The following is a 25,305-nucleotide window of genomic DNA, read 5'->3' as shown; positions in this document are numbered from 1 at the left end:
CCTAATATAAGTAGATTAAAATTATCAAATAGATAATAGAAATTCATAATAGTTCAAGTTATCGTATTTATTTTCCCCAACTTATGGTCTCATACATTTTTAGTTTGTATTCTCGCATCAAAATTCAAGAAGTTGGCGGATAAAAGATGAATTTATTTATTAAGGTGTTATGTTAAGATGATGTAGTGTAATCTTACGTAATTACACGAAGTATAAATTACGATTTCATCAAAATGTAATCATTAAATAATCATTGGAGTGTGTGTATAGAAATCATAAACATAAATGCCTCCGTGTACATTCAAGGTATCAATACATAAAACATTTCGCTAATCTATATATGTTACTATTTTTATTTAACTAATTTACTTTCTATAAGAATGTGGAGATCATTAGATGGAGGAATGAAACCGAGAAAACCTGAAGTAGAATTTGGGGGTGTAAAGAACTCAAAGCTTTTGTGTAACAATGGAACAATTCATAGTGTTATTCATATGATGAATTGATGATCGATTGTAGACTCACGCATTAGTAGTATCACCTAATTTCATCTACTACAAAATTTCATATAAACCGCCAGCATATATCCAAGTAATTTAACAATTACGAAATAGTAGGTGCTACATACTCAAAATACACTATGTAACTAATTATATGGTATATTAATGTCATACACATTATTCATATACTATATCTTATATTTCATTATAAAAATTAACTGAAACCTAAAAAACGAGCTTAAAAGATAACTGAAAATTCGGAACCGATCAGTTAACCGATTAAATAAAAATTACTTTTTAAACTAACCAAAAGAAAGCTTTTTTTTTTTTTTTTATAATATGGCATAAAAGGACATTGTAAGTATTCCATATTTGATATTATAAATTGAAGTATTAAAAAAAACAGGTAGCTTATTTCTCATATGCTTCGCTTATTTTGGTAAATAATTTATCCACCAAATACTTACAACAAAAAAAATAAATGAAATTTTGATTAGATAAATTTAAGCTTATTTTTTCGAAACAGAGCCTAAATATGAGATTTTTAATTTCATGATCTCTTGACCTTTATAATATCAAATTAATTTCTTTTTGATATTTTTTTTACCCATGTTTATTTACTTTTGAACCTATTGTTAGGAGTTAATCTCATGTTCCATTTTTAATTTTATAAACTTGATTATTAAAATAAATAGCTATTTGTTCAGAATAAATATTAGCAATGAGACATTGTAACACAAAGTACGTATATATCATAATCATGAGAAATAGAATAAATAAGCAATTAGTTCAAAATAAATAGCGTTCCATATAAGAAAATTGTTAACTCTACAATAAAAAAACAAACTTGATCAAAAGGAAAATCTATCACAATTGTCCAATTATATCTCTTTTGTCTTGGATGCAGCGAATATAAATAAAGTTTATGACTCAAACTGAATTTTAAATCATGTCAACCATGGGACATGGGTAAATAAAATATCAGAAATATTTGAAAACTATAGAATAAGTGATAATATAACATTTATATGGAACGAACGATTTTAAGATCTACACAAGTTGATCTATGGCTTTGAAAATTTTTACTTGTGACAACTAAGGGCATGTAATTTTTCTAACTAATAATATGGGTATGAGAAAGCCTATATTCGTCATGTCCCTCGCCCGTATGACATCCTTGCTTTTAGGAGTCATTTTTTTTATTTCCTATTATTCGAGACTTGGTAGAGTATTTTAGTCCCGTTAGACTTTGGGAGCAAAATTCATTATCTTTTAGGAATTTCACACTAAATGTACATCATCCTCTTTCCAATGATCCTATGTAGTATTGTTTTTGCAGAGTCGTCAATACATTAGTTTGACCATGATTTTTGACATATTAATAGTCAAAGTTATAAACGACGTTTGACTCTTGAGAAGTAATGGGAAAGATGTTTATTAAGAAGTGAAGGGAGTATACATGATGAATTTTTTAACATAACTCATAATGGTATGTTTTACCAAGTGTGTGGTATGTCGGTTATGTTGTTGAGGAACATCAAGTCCGTAAGAGGACTATCTAAAGAGACATTGTCTTATTATCAATCGCCTTGGGAAATTCGAAATAGAAAGGAAGATAATTACGGGTTCCAAAGTTGGCAAAAGGTACTGAACCGAGCATAGGAATGTCTTCCTCGAATACAAATATTTCTTTCGTTCTTAAGCGGAGACAATATACAATGAGGCTATGCTTCGCTAGACAATAAACAAGAGTCAGGGACAATCACTTAATCGTATTGGAATTTATGTGCTGAAACCAGTTTTTAGTAATGACCACCTTTACGTAGAAGCGTCAAGAGCAAAGTCATCCAAGGGATTAAGGTTCTCATCGTGATAGAGACCAAATGTATCAAGGCCAAACGAAAGACATTATTTACAAAGAAGTTTTCACAAATTTATCAAATTATGTATCGTATTACGGAGTATATATTTTGTATGAAGCTTTTAAGGACAAGTAATCTTAATTATAAATTGTCAAAGACTATTTCTATTAAAAATCAATGACGCGTGAGATTATAAGAATAATAACTCTACAATCCAATTATATCTGTGAGTGTTATACAACTGATATAGTCAATACCAAATGCCAACATTTTTGTTGCGTTTTTGTGAGGGGAACTGATGATTAATCTCTCCTCATCTAAATCAACTCCCAAATTTTTGTTTGCTCTCATTTTCAGCATGGTTTGACTTTTTATTAAATTTAATAGTTTTCTATTACCAGACTATGGTAACTTAAATCAATGTTTCAGCGTTGCCATAAAATACTAACTTTGTAACTCAACGATTTTAAATGATGTCATAAAACTAATAAATGATGTTGCCCCATGCATTCTATGCAATAGAATCACATATATTTTTGAATGTTGTTTAGAGACTAATAATTCTATTGGAATTCAGTTTGGATTTTATGTTGCGAGAAGTTTATAAGGAGCAAATACTCTTAATTGTAAATATATATAATCAAGGTAAAATTATGTTTAAGAGATCTAACATTTTCTTTGAACACACTATATATAATTATGATAATTGTTGTTTTACGTAACAGCATTCGGTTTTACGTAGTTGTTGTAGGTTCAAATAATTTACAAGACTCATAAACGTCTGTATCCGTTATTAAGGATTCATTTTGGTGAACTGCACCATATTAACAAAGAAAGCGTTTTTTATTGAATTAAAAACCAATTTGTGTTTGCAACAATGAAAAAGCAAAGTACATATTATAAATAAATCACTTGATGTTATAAGTACTATTAAATGTCAATTTTTTACGGTAAAAGCACTAATAATTATTCAATCAACTATACCAACCATTAAGTTTTTTTCATCCATGATTCAACATAGTTAGACTTTTTTTTGTTAACTTAAGAATATATATTTTTACAGATAATCCTAATAGAAGCCCCGTGCATCGCACGGGCTTTCCAACTAATAAGCTTAGTATGGAAAGATTTTCAACATTATTTCACTAATTATGATAAATATGAGTTTCAACTCTAATTTTATCATGAAATATTCTCAATAATATTTCCTTAATAAGATTACTTGTTTTCTATCCTATTTTCCTTCAAATTTCCTACTCCCTCCACAATTCAGTTTGAGATCTTCTCTTTCCTATTTTCCTTCAAATAATAATAATAATAATAATTTATATGATGCAAGTATACAAAGGCATGCTCGGAAAGGTTCATTTGTAATACGACTTGATTCGCTTGAAAATGTTACCGGTTTCATATGACTTTGGGGGAATTGCCTTTCTTAAATTGGGGAGAGAGAAGAAATTAAAAAGACATATACTTGAAAATACAAACAATAATTAATATTAGTATTAATATATCCCATTGAAATTAATTTTGGGAGTATTACACTATATGTTCAAGGAATGGATATACGGTATACGATGTACTTAGAAAATAGTAGCATCACAGTAACTGATAAAAATTAAGCACAAAGTTGATGCTCATCCAATGAGCGAACATGCTATTCTCTTTGGCAAGCCGTTTACCTCTTCGTGAGAGCACGCGCGACGAGGGAATTATACACTGTTATCGACGGTGGACACCCCGGTTTACACCAAAAATAGTCTTCAATTTCCCACATGCACATTTGTTGTATCGTGAGCGACACCAATCACAAATTGAGTAATGTTCTATTTCTTCATCCCGACTTGTATATTACTAGATCTCAAGATGTGTATTGTCGAGTGTTAGTAATATAACAAAAAATATTTTCCAAAATAACCATTTTATAAATTTAATTACCAAAATGACCATATAAGTTCTAAAGTTCCACACAATCCTTATTACATTATTACTCATTGTCATATTTTTTTAATTATCAATACTTGATGGATTGCTAACATTCTCTTATCATATGGTATGTTTGTATTTTGTTAGGCTCCATCGAGACTTGGTAAGAGGTTTTTTGAAAAACGCATACGAGCTAGTGAGTTACGAGGGGCAGATACACATCACCCACAAGACGACATATCCGTTTGATCGTTGGAACATTAGAGAATTGGCAAAAGAGGCAGGTATGGAGTATGTGGTGGAAACTGAATTTAATAAGTGGGATTATCCAGGGTATTGCAACAAGAAAGGTGAAGGCTATGGAATTAGATGTGATGAGTCTTTCCTCGTTGGTGCTTGCTCCACCTTCGTCATTTCTATTGTCTCTCTTCTTTGATTAATTAATATTCGTTCCATAATTTTCAATTACGACTATGAATTTCAATTCGCTGTTATTGCATTTTTTTATGTATTGTGATACAGCTTAGTTTGAAACTAAAGCAGCTATTTAAATTTGCGTATCCGTTTGATTGTTGGAACATTTATGACAGTAACAATAACAGTATGTCAAAAGCACCTCAACTTGTATCACACCAATACACTTCGGCAACTTAAGTATACTATTGATTGGGAGTTGGGACGGTTGTATGAGCCTCCAGTGAACAATGTTGGACATTGTACCAAGAGTACATGACCTACCTAGAGGCTGATAAACCCCTTTTCCATGAGGTTTTCAATGGTTTCTCGGAGAGATACTTTAGTAGGAGTATACTCTATGCCCAAACCTTGAGATTTCTCCTTGGAAATTTGGTATGTCGGCTCTAGAGGTTTGTCATCAGCACACCTACATATATGAGAAATGATAGGTGTGCTTACGTTATACCGTTATGAATAGTGCAGTAGTAATTTCCACACAGACACAGTGTTTACTTTCTTTGACAGGACATAATTGTCAGAATTCTCAACCAACTTAATGCTGCAACTTGAATTCCAGTCCGATCATCACCACTTCTCCACTCTCATTTACCTTCAGAGGGTATTCCACCATATAAGTCTCATCTTTTCCCCATCTTTAATGGTCTTCATCTTTATTCCATTTGGCAGCAGCACATAGTTGATTGGGTCTATCAAATTAGCGTGGTTCCATTTCTTGGGTTCAACATTAGCTTGGTTTGCTGTAAAAGATTGGGGGAGTTGGAAGTGTTATATGACTCGAGCCAGACTTGAGGGTGCACGACTAAACCCGCCTCTTCACATAGTACGTGGCTAGTCCAGTAGTCCTGTTCAGACCACACCGGACCGATGTCGAGCCCTAGACATAACTACAAGTCTACAACTAGTCAAGGTGCCGATCACAGAGTTTAATTACTTGCAAATTCGGTTTCAATCACAAATTCTTTGTCCCCTTCATAATTCCCGCCATTACTTCTTTTCCACTCTCGTTCAGTCCACAACACAATCTCCCACAATTTTGATCACCAATAATCACACTCAAAAATCCGTCAACAATATAAACTCCTTCGTAATTTTTTTCATACTCAATCGAGCATGGTCTGAACAGAACAGGAAAATTTATTCTTGTGGAGACAATTGGGGCTGGCACGAGGATTATTGACCTGGCTAAGAGTATTAAAAACTTCGTGCTTGTCCTGGAAATGTTGGAAGAGTTGTAGATGCGCTGACGAATAGCTCCCAAAATAACAGTACAGCCGAATGCCCTTTTTTCAGATGCGTATATATACTTATCCACCCTTCACTCTCGCGCAAGGTTAATGGACAGGTATGTATAAAAAAATCAATAACATTAAGGCAAAAGCATTTACACAGTATAACAATATACCACCAGAGGTATGGGCGGAGATTTGAAAACACTTACCCGAAAGAGGTATTACCGCCATGACTGTAGCCTCCAAGTGATTTAAGATAAAGGTTATGGACGCGTGTCCTGATATATGCAAACAATTACTTGAAAGTTAAGGAACGCATTTGGATTGCGGGTAAACATGTGTTCATCATACTCTCTTTCTTTTTAGCCATAACATTTGTCATTTCCAATAACCATTTGTTCAATCAGAGGCCCCGTAAGGAAAAAAAAAATTACAGTATCTATATGAATATTGTCACAATATACTAAAATTTTGCCACGGTTTATCAATATTTTGTCACAAATATTGTTATGTTTATTAGTATTATGTCACAATTATTGTTATTATTGTTGTGGTTATCGAGGCTTTTTTTTTCCGGCCTTGCAAGGAGCTAGTAGAGTCTGTTTCCCTAAAAACATTTATTTACATAAATTATTGAATAAGAGTTGTTATAGACTTATAGTCCTATGTTGGAGTTAGGACTTATGACCTTATATAAATAATTAAGTGTCACTAGTCATGTTGAGAAGTAACCCCAACATTATTAATGAGTTAGTAACATGAGTCTTTATGTTTAGAATTATGTTTACGTTAATACTTTTTATATTTTAGATGTTTATGTTTTTTTTTTGTCTAAACCATCCGGTAATCCGAACCACATTGGGCCGACTAATCCGGATTTCGGGGATATTTTAGATGTTTATGTAATTAGTAGTATATTAATGTTAGGAGTTAGACTAGTAAGACATTAAGACTCTTAATGACTATGTTGGAGTTAGGACTGGACCTTATATAAATAAGGGTTACTAGTCATGTTGGATAGTAAGATGTGCGTATGCTTAATATTACGAGTTAGGCATAGATTAAAATTTTAGCTGCTTGCGAAGTGTTAGGGGATTGATTATATTATTGTTAGTGTTTGAATAATAATACAAATTGGGTTGTGAGTTAGTCTCATAAAAAATATTATGTCTTTGTATTTTTATGTTATTTGTACCAAAAACCTCAATAAACACAAATGATACTCTCTCATTGACTTCCTTTGTTTTCAATTGAATTTCGACCTTTTCCTACCATCAATTGTTTAAGTGGTTTATATTCCATCGTAAAGCAATTAAACTAGAGACAATTTTAAGTAACAAATAATAAAGTGAACATAAATAACATTCAATATTAAAACGGGTCAAATATTATCGCATTTGAACATATAAGTGATACTGGGTTTTATCGTGAAACCTACTGCAAACAATATTTGTAAACTCAACTACTATGTAAGTAGCGGTCGAGGTCGAACATGAGGATGGTGGGGTTAGATTGGGAATAAGTCTTTGCCTCGTCCTAGTTTAGTCGAGCAAGCAACAAGTGAATGAATACTATGCTAACAAACTAGGCTAGAACATGAAGTAAACACACAAGAACGAAAACAAAGAGAAGCTAGAGTCTTTGGGTTCGTCTAGATATGGAGAAGGAGATGCAAAGGTCAACAAGAAATGGGTAACGATAATGGTCAAGGAATTATGCATAAACTCTTAGTCACCTTGAGTTCATTAATAAGCTATCACCTAGGTAAGACGAAGTCATCAGACTCATGATATAAAGACCATCCAATTGCATAAGCACCCAGATAGGCCAAACATGTTAAAGAAAAAAAATCCAAACTTTCATTTGAACAATTCAACAAACACTTAATATGCATGAAACTAAAGATCGATTAGTCACCGTTAACAACTCATTATCATCTTTCATGTATATGCAAACCCCCTTTAAACCCTAGACATAATCTACTCGGACATGGCTAACACAAACAACATAATTAACACAATAATAATCATGCTAAACATAGTTAATAACAAGATTGAACAAACAAGATGAGAGGAATGAAATAACATGTAATTAAAGAGATAAAGATTAAATCTTTACAAACAATGAAGACTTAAACGAGAAAGGCAAGAACTTGTATTTAACACAAACATGGAGCCTTACATTTTCATCCAAAAACTCATAACAAACTAATTATTACAAGATTAAATTACTCTAAATAAAACCAAGTATATAAGATCCTAAAACTAAGTAAAACTAGGGTGTAAAATATTCCAAGTATGAAGCATATATATATCAATAGGTCTTGGTATAGACGGGTGGGCGAACAGACGGGTAAAAACCTCTAATAAAATGGGTAGAGGGATAAGGTGGGGCACCCCCCATGTGCTTCCCACTTTATGGCAAATGGGTATTTTGTGAGGGGAAGCGGCAAATGGGTATTTTGTGAGGGGAAGCGGTATCCGTCTATACGTATAGACGGATAGTGTCCGTCTACAATGAGAATTTGTGTATATATAGGGCATGAGAGGACTGCTTTGCGAGTTGATGTTCTGGCTGGACGCCGCCTTGGCCACCGGCACCGAGTACACTGCACAAATAAGGATAGGATGTCGTGAGTTGGTGTGGGAGTCGGTTGCACGGTAGTCGGTGTAGCGGCAGGGAAGACAAGGTGGTATGTTTATACGAGTTAGATGAGGAGAGGCATCGGGGGTCGGTTGGCCGGCCGTCGATGACCAGGCTGGCACCAAGACACTTTAGAAATGGAGATGGGCTTTCGGAAATGCTTCTAACTTGTTTGCTACCTTGATTGGCTAAACATTTTATAATAAAAAGTGACTAGTTAATGATAAAAAAGTTGTGATAAAAATTGTCATTTTTTCACAATAAACTGATTGTAATTTTTTATCTGAAATGTCAACATTGTAGTGTTTGATCACATTTTATATGTCTTAATTTCAGCTGATTCAGCCATCTTTGTGTAAAAGTTGTTATTAGAGTTTGGTGAGCAGTGAGCACGGAGCTTAGCTTTGTTGGGTCAGTTTATTAAGTGTTGTATTGTATGATGTCAAACAAAAATTCTGATTTCGTTACTCAGATCTGGTAAATCATCGAATGCATATGGAAACTAAGAGACAGATAAACTAACTACTAAGAGTTAGTTACAAAGAGTTTGTTATAGTTTGTTATAACCAATTAAAGTTAGTTATAGACTAGCTAAGTCGGTTTATGATTGTATATAAATACACCATGTACTAAAGCTACAGAATTACTTTTGATGAATGATAATTACAATTCTCTCATAAACATCTTTCTCCCTATCATGTTCATACTATCATATTTCTAATATGGTATCAGTTTCCGAATAAATCGATCCAAATTTCTTTCAAAACAAGATTTACGCTTCCGTTTCAATCAATAATCTTACAGATTGTTGAGTAAATCATCATTTCTTGATCAAAATTTTTGATTCAATCAACTATCATCAACAGTATGCCTGAAAATTCTGAAGAACAAAATCATAGCTACGACTATTATGATGATCCACATTATCTATCATCATCTGATCAGCCCTTTTCTCACTTGGTTTCACCACTGTTTGATGGAAATGATTTCCTGGGGTGGAAACAGGACATTGTCATGGCTCTTGCATCCAAGAACAAAGACGGGTTCATAGATGGTTCTCTTACTCAGCCGCCAAAGACAGATAGAAAGTACCATCAGTGGGTTCGTTGCGACTTAATGGTGATGAAGTGGATATTGAATTCACTGGATAAACCAATTCGTGATAACCTGAAGTATGTGAAATCTGCCAAAGAGCTCTGAGGAGAGTTGCTGGAACGGTATGGACAAGCCAATGCAGTTGAAGTTTACCAGCTCAAGAAGGATCTTGATGCTGTCAGTCAATCAAATTTATCACTTGTTGAGTATTACAGCAAGCTGAAGAACTATTGGGAGACATTGGACAGTCTTGACCCAATTCCTCAATGTTCTTGTGGTAAGATTGTTTTGTGTTCCTGTACTTTGATGAAAAGAATTGTAGCTCGCGAAAATAACTCCAAATTGATACAGTTTCTGATGGGGTTAAACAATGGGTTTGATAATATAAGAACACAAATCCTCTCGATGGATCCTTTGCCTACTATCAACAAGGCTTTGGGTTTGTTACAAAAGATTGAAAAATAAAAACAAGTTGTTGAGTCTGTTGAAGTCTTGAATGAGACAACTGCTTATGCTTCTTTTAAGGGTATTGATGCAAATAATAATGTCAAGAAAGAGAAGAAGTATTGTAGCCACTGTAAAATGAATAATCATAACTTGGATGACTGTTTTTGGGCAAACCCTTGTGAGAAATGTGGGAAACCAGGTCATAGGATTGCTAGTTGTTATCAGATTATTGGTTTTCCTGGTGATAAGGGTGCTAAACCATCTGTCAAGGCCAAATATAAACGATTTGGTGGGAAATCTGGTTTCAAGAAGAGTGCAAATACTGCTGACATTGTTGAGAATAATGACTCAGAAGAAGATAACCCTCTGGTTCAAGCTGCTGGTGCCAGTCATTCACAATCTTTTGATTCAAATATGATGGATGGTCTGGTTACATCTGTTGTTGATCAGGTTATTAAACGCTTAACAGACAATGTTCCTTCTTTATCCTCATCCAACTTTGCAGGTATGATTCCTACTTCTTTAGTTAATGCTGTTCATCTTAATTACTGCTTGCACGACTGGATTATTGATACTGGGGCATCAGACCATATGTCTTTCAATATACGTCTAATGCATAATGTTAGAAATCTCAGTAAACCAATTCTGATAGGTCTTCCTGATGGTAGTGTTAAGCATGTGTTTAGAGTTGGTGATGTTTGTTTAACTGCCAAGATTTTGCTTAAAAATGTGCTGCTGATTCCTGATTTTAAACAGAATCTTCTTTCTGTGAGTAAACTTATTGATGACAACAACCTGTTTGCTGTGTTTTCTGCTAAAACTTGTTTGTTTCAGGATCATTCAACTAAAATGACCATTGCATCTGGCAAAAGGATAGGGGATCTCTACAGATTTCAAAACTTACATACACAGGATTTAGTACATAGAGTAGTCTCACTTGTTTCAGAAGCTCTGCAATGTACTCCAATAGTTAATAAACTTTCTAATTCTGCAAATAAAAGTACCTCAATTTCTATGGATTTGTTGCATAAGAGATTAGGACATATAGGTTTTGATAAGCTCAAATTTGTAAGTACTCCTCATAGAAATGAAAAGCAACATCAGCATTGTGAAACATGTATTTTGTCTAAGCATCATCAATTGCCATTCCCACAAAGTACTTCTAAAGCTGCTTCTATTTTTGAATTATTGCATATGGATGTTTGAGGTCCATATAAGACCCCAACTATGACTGGAGCTAAATATTTTTTTGACAATACTTGATGACTTCTCAAGAAACACTTGGACTATTCTCTTCAAAACTAAGACCAAGTACATAAGTTAGTCAAAGATTTCTTTGCTTATATTACAACCCAATTTGCTGCTAAAGTGAAGCTCATTAGAACAGTTAATGGATCAGAATTTCTATTTCATGTATGTGGTAATTTGTTCAAAGACATGGGCTTAATTCACCAGACTAGTGTAGTAGGGAGACCACAGCAGAATGGGAGGGTAGAACGTAAGCACAGACACCTCCTAGAGACAGCAAGGGCACTTAGGATTCAGGCAGGACTACCCATAAAATTTTGAGGAGATTGTTTACTTACTGCAACACATTTGATAAATCTGATGCCTTCATCAGTTATAGGTTGGCAAATACCTTTTACTGTGATTTTTGGCAAGCCACCTCCCTATGATTCTTTAAGGGTCTTTGGTTGTTGTTGTTATGCAACAATGCCCCCCACTTATATTGATAAAATGGGTATAAGGGCTAGGAAGTGCATTTTTTTGGGTTATCCACATCAACAAAAGGGGTATAGACTGTATGACATGGCCACCCATAAAGTGTTTGTTAATAGAGATGTGATTTTTCAAGAAGATATTTTTCCTTTCAAGCAAGATAACAAGATTGTTCAAAATAATAATCACTTGGTCAACCCTGCAACATCTACTGTATTAGTACCAAAATCTAGTATCTCTTCAAACACCATTATTCCAACTATTGTACAAGTGCATACAAATACTCCAGAGACTGCAGTAACAGTCCCTGAGGAAGTAATTCACAATGATAGTATGCCACATAATAGTTCTCAAAATACAAATAGTACTAGTGACCGCTTGGTCCAAGTGGGTTCACAACCAGATCTTATCACCAGACGTTCCACAAGGCCCAGGCAGCCATCCATTCTTCTGCAACAGTATCATTGTCCTCTGAAATTGCCAAGTACAGCTCATGCATCTTCTGCTCATGTTGCAGTCCTGCAAGGTCTAGCTGATTTTACTCTTGCTTATGCTGCATCCTTAGTCAATGTCATTCAGGAATCAGAACCATACACTTTCAAACAAGCAAGTACTCAGCCACAGTGGATTGATGCTATGAACAAGGAAATCAAAGCCCTAGAAGATAACAAAATATGGGAGTTAGTTCAGCTGCCCATGGATAAGAAAGCAATAGGTTCCAAATGGATATTCAAGATAAAGTATAAAGCAGATGGTAGTATTGAGAGATATAAGGCTCGTTTGGTGGCAAATGGGTACAATCAAGTGAAGGATAGAGACTACAAAGACACCTTCTCACCTGTTGCAAAATTTACAACTGTTAGAGCCTTGCTAGCTTTGGCAGCAGCAAGAGGATGGAATTTGCATCAATTGGACATCAACAATGCTTTCCTTCATGGTTTTCTGGATGAAGAAGTATATATGAGTCCTCCACAAGGATACACAGTTCAGCCTGGTCAAGTTTGTAGATTGCTCAGATCATTGTATGGTTTAAAGCAAGCAAGTAGACAATGGAATAAGGAGTTAACCAAATACTTGGAAAGTATTGGGTTTGTGCAATCTAAAAATGACTATTCTTTATTTACCAAGCTTAATTCAGACACTGGAGATTTTGTGGTTGCATTAGTCTATGTAGATGATATTCTATTGACTGGTACAAGTGATGCTCAAATTGAAAAGATAAAGAAGGGCCTTGATGCTAAGTTCTCTATCAAAGATTTAGGGAACATGAGATTTTTCCTGGGATTGGAGATTTCACGAAATGCCACAGGCATTATGATCAATCAAAGAAAGTATATCTTGGATATACTCAAGGATATGCAGATGGAGGAGTGTAAACCAGCAGGTTTTCCCTTACCCACTGGTCTAAGACTGTCCACTGATGAGGGTCAGCTTCTAGACAATCCTGAAGTCTACAGAAGATTAGTAGGAAGACTATTGTATCTTAATTCAACACGGCCAGATCTGTCATATTCTGTACAGCATCTGAGTCAATTTATCAGTCAGCCAAGATTACCACACTTGCAAGCTGCTATACATGTCCTCAGATACTTAAAGGGTACCATCAATACTGGACTGTTTTACAGTGCTACATCTGATCTTGCCCTCACTGCATATAGTGATGCAGATTGGGGAAAATGTGCATTCACTTGTAGATCACTCAGTGGTTATTGTATCTTCCTTGGCTCATCATTGATCTCCTGGAAAACTAAGAAGCAACGCACTGTCAGTAAGAGTTCAGCTGAGTCTGAATATCGAAGCCTCTCTTACACCTCTTCTGAACTGGTTTAGTTAGACAATATTCTGCAGGATTTGAATGTTGTTGTTCCTAAACCAGTCCCATTACTATGTGATAATAAAGCAGCAGAGCATCTCACTCATAATCCAATTTTTCATGAAAGAACCAAGCATCTATCCATTGACTGTCATTATGTGCGTGAGAAGCAACAAGCAGGATTTCTTATAACAAAGCATGTCAGAACTGGACTTCAGTTAGCGGATTTAATGACCAAGGCACTTGGATCTGTTCAACACCAGTTTCTTTCCACCAAGCTTGGTTTGGTGTTCACCCCACCCTCAAGCTTGAGGGGGGAATATGAGACAGATAAACTAACTACTAAGAGTTAGTTACAAAGAGTTTGTTATAGTTTGTTATAACCAATTAAAGTTAGTTATAGACTAGCTAAGTCGGTTTATGATTGTATATAAATACACCATGTACTAAAGCTACAGAATTACTTTTGATGAATGATAATTACAATTCTCTCATAAACTGTAATACTCCGTATTTATAGCCTTGGGGGTACTCTATAGAGTAGCTCTTACTCTGTCGAGTAAGGGTAAGTGTCGCAGCAAAATAGTTTCTGACCTGTTGGGCACTCGATCGAGTAGCTCGGGCACTCGATCGAGTAGGGGGGGGGTACTCGATCGAGTACCTTGGGTACTCGATCGAGCGCCCCGGTTTTTACGGGGAGTTTTCGCGGGTTTTGTTAATTATGCGATTAGGGTATTTAAACCAATTCGTCTTTGTTTTAAAACACTTTTACCAAAACCTAAAACCTGTTTAAGAGAGAAAGCAGCAGTTCTTCTTCCTAATCGCATCCTTAACGATTCCCGGAGTTCAGACGGTCGATTCTCGTTGTTTTTCGTGTTGTTGGATTCCTTGCGTCGAGGGTAAGCTTCTAGCATATTTTTATAATGTTTTGCTAGTTTTGGTCAAACCCTAAATTAGGGTTTGGGGGTTTTATAAGTAGTAAGTAATTGGTAGCCTTTATGTGTTATGTGTGATAGGAGGAGAATTCGTAGAGGAGCCGTTTTGAGACAAATTGTTTAGATCGTCTGCGTGTTTGCTTTCCGGTAGGATTTCCTACTCGATTAGTCCCATAATGGGATATTGGTGATGTCTTTGTAGTTAGTCATTTGTTTGATTATGATTGTGATTGTGATTGTGATTGTGATTGTGATTGGTTGTGATGGTTCTCGAGATGCGTTCTCGGCTGAGTGGGGTCACTTGCGGGAGTGATCTCACGCCCTAGTTTCGCCCTTCGTGGAACCCGCCACGAAAGGGGATGTGCACATTAATGATACGGGTTATCGCTCGTATGATGAGCGGGGCTTAGGTGGGAACGGCTGCGGTCCCCCATCGGGCGGCTGGTCCAAAGGGACGATCGGTGTTGAGATGATGATGGGAGTTGGTGTTGTGTGTATGTGTGACAGTTCAAATTTGTCTGTTTGCCTTATTGTTATTATCTGTTTTGATTGTGTGATTAGTACTGACCCCGGTGTTGTTTTGTAAAACCTGCGGTGATCCATTCGGGGATGGTGAGCAGATATTGAGCAGGTATAGAGATGGTACTGGATAGCTGGGAATGGCCACGACATGACGATAGAGTCTTCCGCTGTAGTTTAGTCTTTATTTACATTTCATTTGAGAACAGTTAGTTGGAATAATGTATTGTACTTTCAGTTGGTTTGAGGATTGTAACTTTTCATTAAAGCACTTATAATAAATGTTGTTTCTATTTGTCTATTTGATTATCATACCTCGGGCAACCGAGATGGTGATGTCTCCATACCTGAGTGGTCCTGGTAAGGCACTTGGAGTATGGGGGTGTTACAAATGGTATCAGAGCGACGATCCTGAAACCTGTAACCAATGAACTTAATGAACATAGGGAGTCAATTAAAATGAACCCGGGGTAAAAGTTGTAGGAGCTAGTGCAAAGGCTTGGGAGACGTCCTAAAGTCGCGAGGGGTCGCCCTACAGCTTTGAACCGGTCACGTGGGGTAAATACGTGTTGAGTCATGTGTGTGCTTAGTAACTTGTGTAACAATGTGATGGAATGTGATGATGGATGGATGTTTAAAATTGAAAGTTGATGAGATGAAAGGAAGGTGATGATATGTATATAAACATTGTTGATAGCATGATGGAATGTTTTATAACGTGGCAATTAATAGCATGAATGTTATGATGTAATGTGATTTTATAAAGTTATCATGTTAGTATATGACGTAATATGCGGGTAGCTTTTACGTATTAGTGATACTTGATCGAGTGAGGCCGACTCGATCGGGTAGGTTTTTGGCAATTTCGAGGCCGTAATCGAGTTTTGGGGCACTCGATCGAGTAACTCGGGGTACTCGATCGAGTATAGCCACTCGATCGAGTAGCCTAGATACTCGATCGAGTGGGTTAGAGATCAGAAGGTCTGTTTGGTTCTGGAGTTTGGGTACTCGATCGAGTACATAGGGGCACTCGATCGAGTAACCCGTCACTCGATCGAGTGGGTTTGGGTACTCGATCGAGTGGGTTCTGGGCATCGTGTTTTCGTGTTTTGAAGTTTAGTACGTATGTTCATATCTACCCTTTCTTATATATGTATAGTTTCAAGATGCCGCCCAAGAGAAATGCCTTGTATGCACGAGCTGAGGTTATGACCCCAGATGATATCGTTAAGATGCTAGAGCACCAGGATGCTCTTACTGAGACCTTGAAGAGAGTGAATGAGGAAAAAGATAAGAGTAAGGAGAGGGAGGTTGATCCTTCTAAGATCAGTCTCTACATTGCGAGGTTTAACCCGAAAGAATACAAGGGGATTGAGGAACCTAACTTTCTTGATAGTTGGTTGAGGGAGATGGAGAACATACTGGATTTGGTGCGTTGTCCTGATGAGATGAGAGTGGAGCAGTCGTGCATTTTATCCGAGAGAGGCAAGCAAGTGGTGGGATTCAATGAAGGTGAGCGCTAAGGATATATACATCAACCAAGGCTTACCTGCAATACCTTGGGGAGAGTTTCGTAGAGCTGTGAGGAAGGAGTTCGTACCGGAGCATGTGAGGAGTAAGTTGAGGGAAGAGTTTGATAAGTTTAAGATGTCAGCTGAGATGTCTGTGGCCGAGTACTACAGGCAGTTCAATGAGAAATCTAGATATGCTGAGGATATGGGTTTGAGTGAAGAGAATCTGGCTTTGAGGTTTGAGCGAGGGCTAACTGCGAAAATTATGGATAAGTTACCCGTGGGAGTCCTTACTGACGTAAAGGAAGCATATGAGAGGGCTGGGAGAGCTGAGAGGCTAGTGGAGATGGCTCAGGAGAGGTCAGGAGGAGAGAAGAGGAAGTCTGAGAGTGAGGGTGGTGGCCAATCTAATTTCAAGAAAGGCAACCATAATCAATCTAAGGGATTTTCTTCTGGATCTGGATTTAGTGCTGGAACTTCCTTTGGGCGTGGCCGAGGGAGTGTGAGTAATAGTTGGGGAGTGACCTGCTTTGGATGTGGTAGCGTAGGCCACAAGAGGCATGAGTGCACGAGTACACCCGATCTTTTCGAGACCCGCACGAGCTTCGCGAGCAACAGACCGGGGGATCATGGCCAAACCGAGGAGGCCAGAGCTACCAGTGGGAGGCAACCGCAACGGCGGTAATTTTATCGAAGACACCGACGAACAACAACAACAATCAAGGGTCGGGTGCTAAGCCGACCGCATCGCTAGTCTTGTCCAGGGAGGTGGGCGGAAGACCAAAGGCAAGTTGTTCATGATGGACAAGACGGCAACGAGGAGGATGCGCACGTTATCACCAGTACATTCCTTGTTAATGGTATTCCTACGTTTGTTTTATTTGATTCGGGGGCTTCTCGGTCGTTTGTGTCTTCGAGTCATGTAAAACGATTGGGTTTGAGAGTATATGAGTCTCATTAGTGAGCGAGTTTTCATACCTTCGGGTGAGTCTGTACCATGTGGGAAGTTATTTAGAGATGTGTCTTTGATAGTTGGGCAAGTCGATTTCCCTGTAGACTTGTTAGAGTTTCCTTTTAATGGTTTTGAGATGATAGTTGGGATGGATTGGTTAGGAAAGTATAAAGCTAAGATAGACCGTCATCAAAAGAAAGTGTCCCTAAGAGGTCCTAAGGGTGTTAGTGTGTCTTACCGTGGGTTTTTAGTCAAACCCAAGGTTAAGTTGATTGCAGCTGTTACCTTGAAGTCTTATCTGAGGAAGGGATGTCCTTTGATCCTGTGCCATGTGAGAGATGATCGGATAGTGAGTCCAACAGTTGATGAGATACCTGTGGTGGGAGAGTTTGCGGATGTTTTTCCGGAGGAGATTCCGGGGTTGCCACCGAAGAGGGAGATAGATTTCACCGTAGAGTTGAAGCCAGGGACGGGGCCAATCTCTAAGGCACCGTACCGTATGGGTCCTAAGGAGATGGAGGAACTTAGGAAGCAGTTGGATGATTTGATAGAGAAGGGGTACATTAGACCAAGTGTATCGCCTGGGGGAGCCCCGCCTGTTCGTGAAGAAGAAAGATGGGAGCTTGAGGCTGTGCATAGATTACAGGGAGCTGAACCGTGTGACGATAAAGAACAAGTATCCTTTGCCAAGAATAGATGACCTGTTTGATCAGTTGAGTGGTGCAACAGTCTTTTCTAAGATTGATTTGAGGTCGGGGTACCATCAGGTGAAGATTAGAGATGTGGATATACCGAAGACGGCTTTCACGTCGAGGTATGGCCACTATGAGTATGTGGTGATGCCGTTTGGGTTATCTAATGCACCGGCAGTATTTATGGATTTGATGAACCGAATCTTCGACGCTTCTTGGACCATTCGTAGTGGTGTTTATCGATGATATCTTAGTCTATTCTAAGACTAAGGAGGAGCATGAGGAGCATCCGAGGATCGTGTTGCACCTTGAGAGATCATGAGTTGTATGCTAAGTCGTCCAAGTGCGAGTTCTGGTTAGAGGAAGTTGCTTTTCCGGGGCATGTAATCTCTAAAGATGGAGTAGCCGTGGATCCGGCAAAGATTGAAGCCGTGACAAAGTGGGAAGCACCGAAGAATGTCGGCCGAGGTGAGGAGTTTCTTGGGTTTAGCTGGATATTACAGACGGTTCGTGAAAGACTTCTCCAAGATAGCTAGACCGATGACGGCGTTGATGAGGAAAGAGAACAGGTTTCGTTGGGATGAGAGTTGTGAAAAGGCGTTCCAAACCTTAAAGGAGCGTTTGACCACGCTCTGTCCTAGCATTACCCGAAGGGAGCGAGAATTTCGAGGTTTATACGACGCTTCAAGAATGGGCTAGGATGTGTGTTGATGCGAGAATGGTAAAGTAATTGCCTATGCTTCTAGGCGCTGAAGCCTTATGAGGAGAACTATCCTACTCATGATCTGGAGTTGGGTGCAGTGGTGTTTGCTCTCAAGATTTGGAGGCATTACCTTTATGGAGCAATCTTTAAGGTATTTTCGGATCACAAGAGTCTCAAGTACATCTTCACGCAGAAGGAGTTGAACATGAGACAGAGGAGGTGGATGGAGTTGATTGGCGACTACGATATGGAAATCATCTACCATGAAGGGAAGGCCAATGTTGTTGCTGATGCTTTGAGTAGAAAGAGTGTGCATTCCTTATGTACACTCTATCTTTGATGAGGTGAGGGAGGAGGGTAGCGAGTTTTGGAATTCATATGATGCAGAAAGGAGATGTCATGGGTGATATGACGGTACATATGGAGTTTTATGATGACATTCGGGATAAGCGTGCTTTGGATCCTAAGATAGTTGAGTGGAGAGCTGGAGTAGAGAAAGGGACAGTGTCCCGGTTTTCCATTCATACAGATGGTAGTTTGAGGTTTGATGGTAGGTGGTGTGTGCCTAATGATGAGGAGTTGAAAAAGACAATCATGACAGAGGCTCATTGCACACCATATTCAGCCATCCAGGTGGAGACAAGCTATATAAGGACTTGAAGAACACGTTTTGGTGGCCTGGGATGAAGAAAGAGACAGCTGAGTTTGTGTCCCGTTGTTTGACATGCCAGAGAGTTAAAGGGGAACAGAGAAGACCACAAGGTAAGATTCAGTCTTTGGAGGTGCCTGAGTGGAAGTGGGAATCCATTTCCATGGATTTCATTGTGGGTTTGCCGAGGAGTCAACAAGGTAACAATATGATTTGGGTGATAGTGGATCGTTTGACCAAGTCAGCTCACTTTGTTCCAATGAAAGATACATGGACTAAGGCACAATTGGCTATGGCCTATCGAAAGAACGTGCTTAAGTTACATGGAGTCCCTAAGGACATAGTGTCTGACAGAGATGCGAGGTTTATATCGAAGTTTTGGAAAGAGTTGCAGGAATCGTTGGGAACAGCTTTGAAGATGAGTACAGCATTTCATCCTGCGACAGATGGGCAGACAGAGAGAACAATCAAGACTCTTGAGGATATGTTGCGAGCTTGTGTGATGGATTTTGGTGGTAGCTGGGAGCAGAGGTTGGATTTGATAGAGTTTTCTTACAACAACAAACTATCACACCAAAGATTGGTATGGCGCCGTTTGAGGCTTTGTATGGGAGGAGATGTAGGAGTCCAATCTGTTGGGACGATAGCGCCGAGGCAAAGTGGTCTTAGGACCAGAGATGGTACATGAGATGGTGGAACAGATTAAGATGATCAGGGAACGGATGAGAGCAGCCCAGGATCGACAGAAGAGTTATGCAGATCTACATCGTCGGGACATAGAGTTTCCGGTTGGGGACAAGGTTCTTCTGAAGGTATCTCCGATGCGTGGAGTTATGAGATTTGGGAAGAAAGGCAAGTTAAGTCAGAAGTTTATAGGGCCTTATGAGATCTTAGAGCGAGTCGGGGAAGTTGCTTATCGTTTGGCGTTACCACCGCATTGGAGAGAGTGCATAATGTGTTTCATGTATCGCAACTGCGGAAGTATGTGAGCGACCCGTCACATGTGTTAGAGGCAGAGAGCTTAGAGCTGGATGAGTCCTTATCATACCTTGAGGTGCCTAAGAAGATCCTAGACCGGAAGGTTAGGAAGACCAGAGTGGGGAGACAAAGTGTTGCTTAAGATCCTTTGGTCTAACCACGAGACTGAGGAAGCTACATGGGAGGCAGAAGATATCATGAAAGAGCGTTACCCTTTTCTCTTTGATCAGGTATGTATGGTTACGAGGACGTAACCTTGTTTCTTTTAGGGGGGTAGGAGAGGATCGCGAGAGTTTTTAAGAGCTTTTACACCCTTCTTTTTCATGTTGTGTCGGTATGTTGTCGGGATAAGTTGGGTTAGTGTCATGCTTTATGTTGTGTTTTGTTTGACCTTCGAGTCGGGAGGCTTATGGGAGTACCTTTGTTTAGTAGTGGTTTGAACTTCGGGGACGAAGTTCCTTTTAAGGAGGGAAGACTGTAATACTCCGTATTTATAGCCTTGGGGGTACTCTATAGAGTAGCTCTTACTCTGTCGAGTAAGGGTAAGTGTCGCAGCAAAATAGTTTCTGACCTGTTGGGCACTCGATCGAGTAGCTCGGGCACTCGATCGAGTAGTAGGTACTCGATCGAGTACCTTGGGTACTCGATCGAGCGCCCGGTTTACGGGGAGTTTTCGCGGGTTTTGTTAATTATGCGATTAGGGTATTTAAACCAATTCGTCTTTGTTTTAAAACACTTTTACCAAAACCTAAAACCCGTTTAAGAGAGAAAGCGTGAGCTTCTTCTTCCTAATCGCATCCTTAACGATTCCCGGAGTTCAGACGGTCGATTCTCGTTGTTTTTCGTGTTGTTGGATTCCTTGCGTCGAGGGTAAGCTTCTAGCATATTTTTATAATGTTTTGCTAGTTTTGGTCAAACCCTAAATTAGGGTTTGGGGGTTTTATGAGTAGTAAGTAATTGGTAGCCTTTATGTGTTATGTGTGATAGGAGGAGAATTCGTAGAGGAGCCGTTTTGAGACAGATGTTTAGATCGTCTGCGTGTTTGCTTTCCGTAGGATTTCTACTCGGTATTAGTCCCATAATGGGATATTGGTGATGTCTTTAGTTAGTTAGTTGATTGATTATGATTGTGATTGTGATTGTGATTGTGATTGTGATTGGTTGTGATGGTTCTCGAGATGCGTTCTCGGCTGAGTGGGGTCACTTGCGGGAGTGATCTCACGCCCTAGTTTCGCCCTTCGTGGAACCCGCCACGAAAGGGGATGTGCACATTAATGATACAGGGTTATCGCTCGTATGATGAGCGGGGCTTAGGTGGGAACGGCTGCGGTCCCCCATCGGCAGTGGCTGGTCCAAAGGGACGATCGTGTTGAGATGATGATGGGAGTTGGTGTTGTGTGTATGTGTGACAGATTCAAATTGTCTGTTTGCCTTATTGTTATTATCTGTTTTGATTGTGTGATTAGTATCTTGACCCGGTGTTGTTTTGTAAAACTGCGGTGATCCATTCGGGGGATGGTGAGCGATATTGAGCGGTATAGAGATGGTACTGGATAGTTGGGAATGGCCACGACATGACGATAGAGTCTTCCGCTGTAGTTTAGTCTTTATTTACATTTCATTTGAGAACAGTTAGTTGGAATAATGTATTGTACTTTCAGTTGGTTTGAGGATTGTAACTTTTCATTAAAGCACTTATAATAAATGTTGTTTCTATTTGTCTATTTGATTATCATACCTCGGGCAACCGAGATGGTGATGTCTCCATACCTGAGTGGTCCTGGTAAGGCACTTGGAGTATGGGGGTGTTACATAAACATCTTTCTCTCTATCATGTTCATACTATCATACTTCTAATAGAAACCCAGAAATATCGACAAGTCGACTTGATCGATAGACATGAGCACACATACTGGTTTCTAAGTTTACCTTATTCCAACTTGACATGAAACATTACCAAGAAAAGAAAATAAAACCATTCGTTCTAACATAAATCGGGCATTTCTGGAGATGAGATATTACATTTTGGTCCAACATAAACCTCTTGAAATTCTCACCAAAATGAAATATATGATGGTAACAATAACACTATGTGAAAAGCACTTCAACTTGTACCACCATTACACTTCCCAGTTAGAGGTAACTTTAAGTATACTATTGATTGGGACGATCGTATGAGCCTCCCGTGAACAATGTTGGACATTGTACCAAGAGTACAGGACCTAGCTAGAGGCTGATAAACCCCTTTTCCTTGAGGTTTTCAAGGGTTTCTCGGAGAGATACTTTAGTAGGAGTATACTCTATGCCCAAACCTTGAGATTTCTCCTTGGAAATTTGGTATGTCGGCTCTAGAGGTTTGTCATCAGCACACCTACAATTATTATTATTAGTAAGATTAGGTTTGGGCATATATGAGAAATGAATACAAGACAAAGAAAAAGAGAAGGATCAAGTTGTCATATGATTGATTATGCTTGTTATTTTGTACTAGTAAGAAAAGAAAAGAACAATAACTCACTTATTTGGAAGTGTAAGAGTAGGATAAAGTTGGCGCAACATCTCCACAATCTGAGACATGTGAGCAACGGTGTCGACTAGGCAGTATCTACCTTGTGCAGAAGGGACCTCTAATGCAAGTATATGTGCAATGGCCACATCTTTGACATCAACCCAACTAAAAGTTGCATTTGCATATGTTTTTGGCTCTGCAGGCAGCAATCATATTACATGAGTACCAAAAACAGAATGCATGAAGGGAGAAAGATGGGGAACTAACGGGTTAGCTACCATTGATAAAGTTGGATATTGTAGCTACACTTTCATTAAGCGTTGGCTGCAACATAGGACCTAGAACCCTTCCTGGGATTATCGAAACAAGCTCTATATTATTCTCTTTCGCAAACTTCCACGCTGCTTCTTCTGCCAAAGTCTTTGAAAGCTCATACCACTTCTGTAAAGTGTAACCCAACCAATTACATAAACCACGGTACTAGTTACTAATTTAATTAGTACATGGTGCGAAAAGTGTTTCAACTAAATGAAATGCGTGACAGCAGGTTGACATACCGCCTTATTCTTACAGAAGTCGGGATCAGAAAACCAGGTTTCATCGACGACCACATGAGGAGCTCGAGGTCTATCTGACTGTACAACAGCAGCAATTGAAGATGTCAAAATAACTCTAGTGACAGAAGGTGTTTTGCTGCAGGAGGTGAGGACATTAAGCGTTCCCTTGATTGCAGGATCAAGCACATCAGTCTGAAACAAACACAGTACGATGCATAAAAACACACGCACAGCTTCAAGTAAAAACAGTTGGGTCTCCAGCTAGAATATAGGACAGAAAAGGGAAACCTGAGGATCATGGAAATTGAAAATAACAGGAGAAGCAGTGTGAAAAACAGCGTGACACCCGAAAATGGGAGCATCAAAAGAACCCTCTTCCAGTAAATCAGCTTTGAATAGCTTAAGTCTCTCCTTTGCTCCCTCTAATTCCCTTAAATGTTTTGTTTTCCTTGCTTCATCTGTTTGTTTTGTTTATTTTTGTGACAAATTACATAAATTGAATACAAGTTGTTATAATCTGGAACAAAAAATCCGATAGTGAACCAAATGACCATTATGATTTGCAATAGTAATCAAAGTATGGCAATAGGAATTGGGATACAAACTTGTCTACGACTTTATCCTATAATTGGGTTGGCATAATAATAATAATAATAATAATAATAATAATAATAATAATAATAATAATAATAATAATAATAATAATAATAATAATAATAATAATAATAAAAGAATTAAAGAGAAAAGAGTACTTGGAGAACGAAGAGCAGCATGAACAGTATAACCACGGAGGAGTAAAAACTTGACGAGCCAAGATGCAATGTAACCTGATGCTCCTGTCACACACACCACCTTCCCTTCTCCACTCATTTCTTTTTCTGTGTGTCTCTCCCTCTCTTCTTTTTTATTTATAATCTGATTATTATACTCATTGTCAGGGCTACACTGACGTAGTTGCTTACTCCCTGTCTCCCTCCATTCAACTCCACACTACCACTTTCTTTTTTCACGTTTGCCAACGCGTCTTTTACGCCCTAAATATCGTAAGCTACGTATTTGCAAAAAATATAAAAGTTAGATATTTTTAATGTACTCGTAAAGACGAATCAAACAAGATCTCACATAAATATATTTCTACTTATGTATTGAGAGAAAATTGAAATTGAATGATTAGTTGTGAATAGTGTATAAAATAGAAAGTGGTAGTGTGGAGTTGAATGGAGGGAGTACTAAATACTGAGTGTGTGTCTCTTTGGACCATCTAGTTATAACGTTAAGAAAAACATTGTTTCAGACGACTGTTTCTCGTCTAAAATAGGACGGGTAACATGTGATCATTTTATAATGAAATGTTGTTATTTCCTGATAACATGTTACCATTATTTTTCATATTATTTTCAGGGTAAATTAAATGGCTATATTTTCTTAAAAAAATGGCAATATTTTATCTGTCTTATTTCAGATGGGAAAACAGCCCGTCTAAATAAAAATTTGCGTAAGAAAAATATTGGACCCTTTAAATAATTAACGGGGTAACCTTTCACAAAAAAGTTACGGAGTAGCTTCCAAAACCCTGTCCCATCCTATTT

At 38.2% G+C, this 25,305-nt stretch overlaps 1 protein-coding gene across 2 annotated transcripts; it reads right to left on the bottom strand.

Annotated features, from left to right (window-relative positions):
* Nucleotides 1-4,832: 4,832 nt before the first annotated feature.
* LOC141619850 (phenylacetaldehyde reductase-like) lies at nucleotides 4,833-24,666 on the bottom strand. Of its 2 annotated transcripts, none has more exons than XM_074436869.1 (6): nucleotides 24,469-24,664; nucleotides 24,005-24,174; nucleotides 23,717-23,908; nucleotides 23,438-23,600; nucleotides 23,169-23,355; nucleotides 4,833-5,171 (listed from the first exon to the last, which is right to left on the bottom strand). In XM_074436869.1, exons 1-6 carry the CDS (start codon nucleotides 24,584-24,586, stop codon nucleotides 5,027-5,029), a joined length of 975 nt encoding a protein of 324 aa, XP_074292970.1. In that variant the 5' UTR covers nucleotides 24,587-24,664; the 3' UTR covers nucleotides 4,833-5,026. The 2 variants fall into 2 exon arrangements, with proteins under 2 accessions (XP_074292970.1, XP_074292971.1); XM_074436870.1 differs by lacking the exon at nucleotides 4,833-5,171 and adding an exon at nucleotides 22,637-23,021 and having other exon boundaries at nucleotides 24,469-24,666.
* Between the last annotated feature and the right edge of the window lie 639 nt (nucleotides 24,667-25,305).

This window comes from Silene latifolia, chromosome X (assembly GCF_048544455.1).
Source record: "Silene latifolia isolate original U9 population chromosome X, ASM4854445v1, whole genome shotgun sequence".
In the NCBI taxonomy this organism is placed as follows: domain Eukaryota; kingdom Viridiplantae; phylum Streptophyta; class Magnoliopsida; order Caryophyllales; family Caryophyllaceae; genus Silene; species Silene latifolia.
The sequence above is the reverse complement of the archived record's forward strand: the minus strand, read 5'-3'. Positions and strand labels throughout refer to the sequence as shown.

Excerpts from the sequence above, each read along its gene's own strand:
- LOC141619850 (XM_074436870.1), bottom strand. The coding sequence starts at position 24,586 with ATGAGTGGAGAAGGGAAGGTGGTGTGTGTGACAGGAGCATCAGGTTAC. Across the intron at positions 24,175-24,468 it reads TGCTGCTCTTCGTTCTCCAA|ATGAAGCAAGGAAAACAAAA; the intron begins GTACTCTTTTCT and ends CAAAACAAACAG. Across the intron at positions 23,601-23,716 it reads ACTTCTGTAAGAATAAGGCG|AAGTGGTATGAGCTTTCAAA; the intron begins GTATGTCAACCT and ends TACACTTTACAG.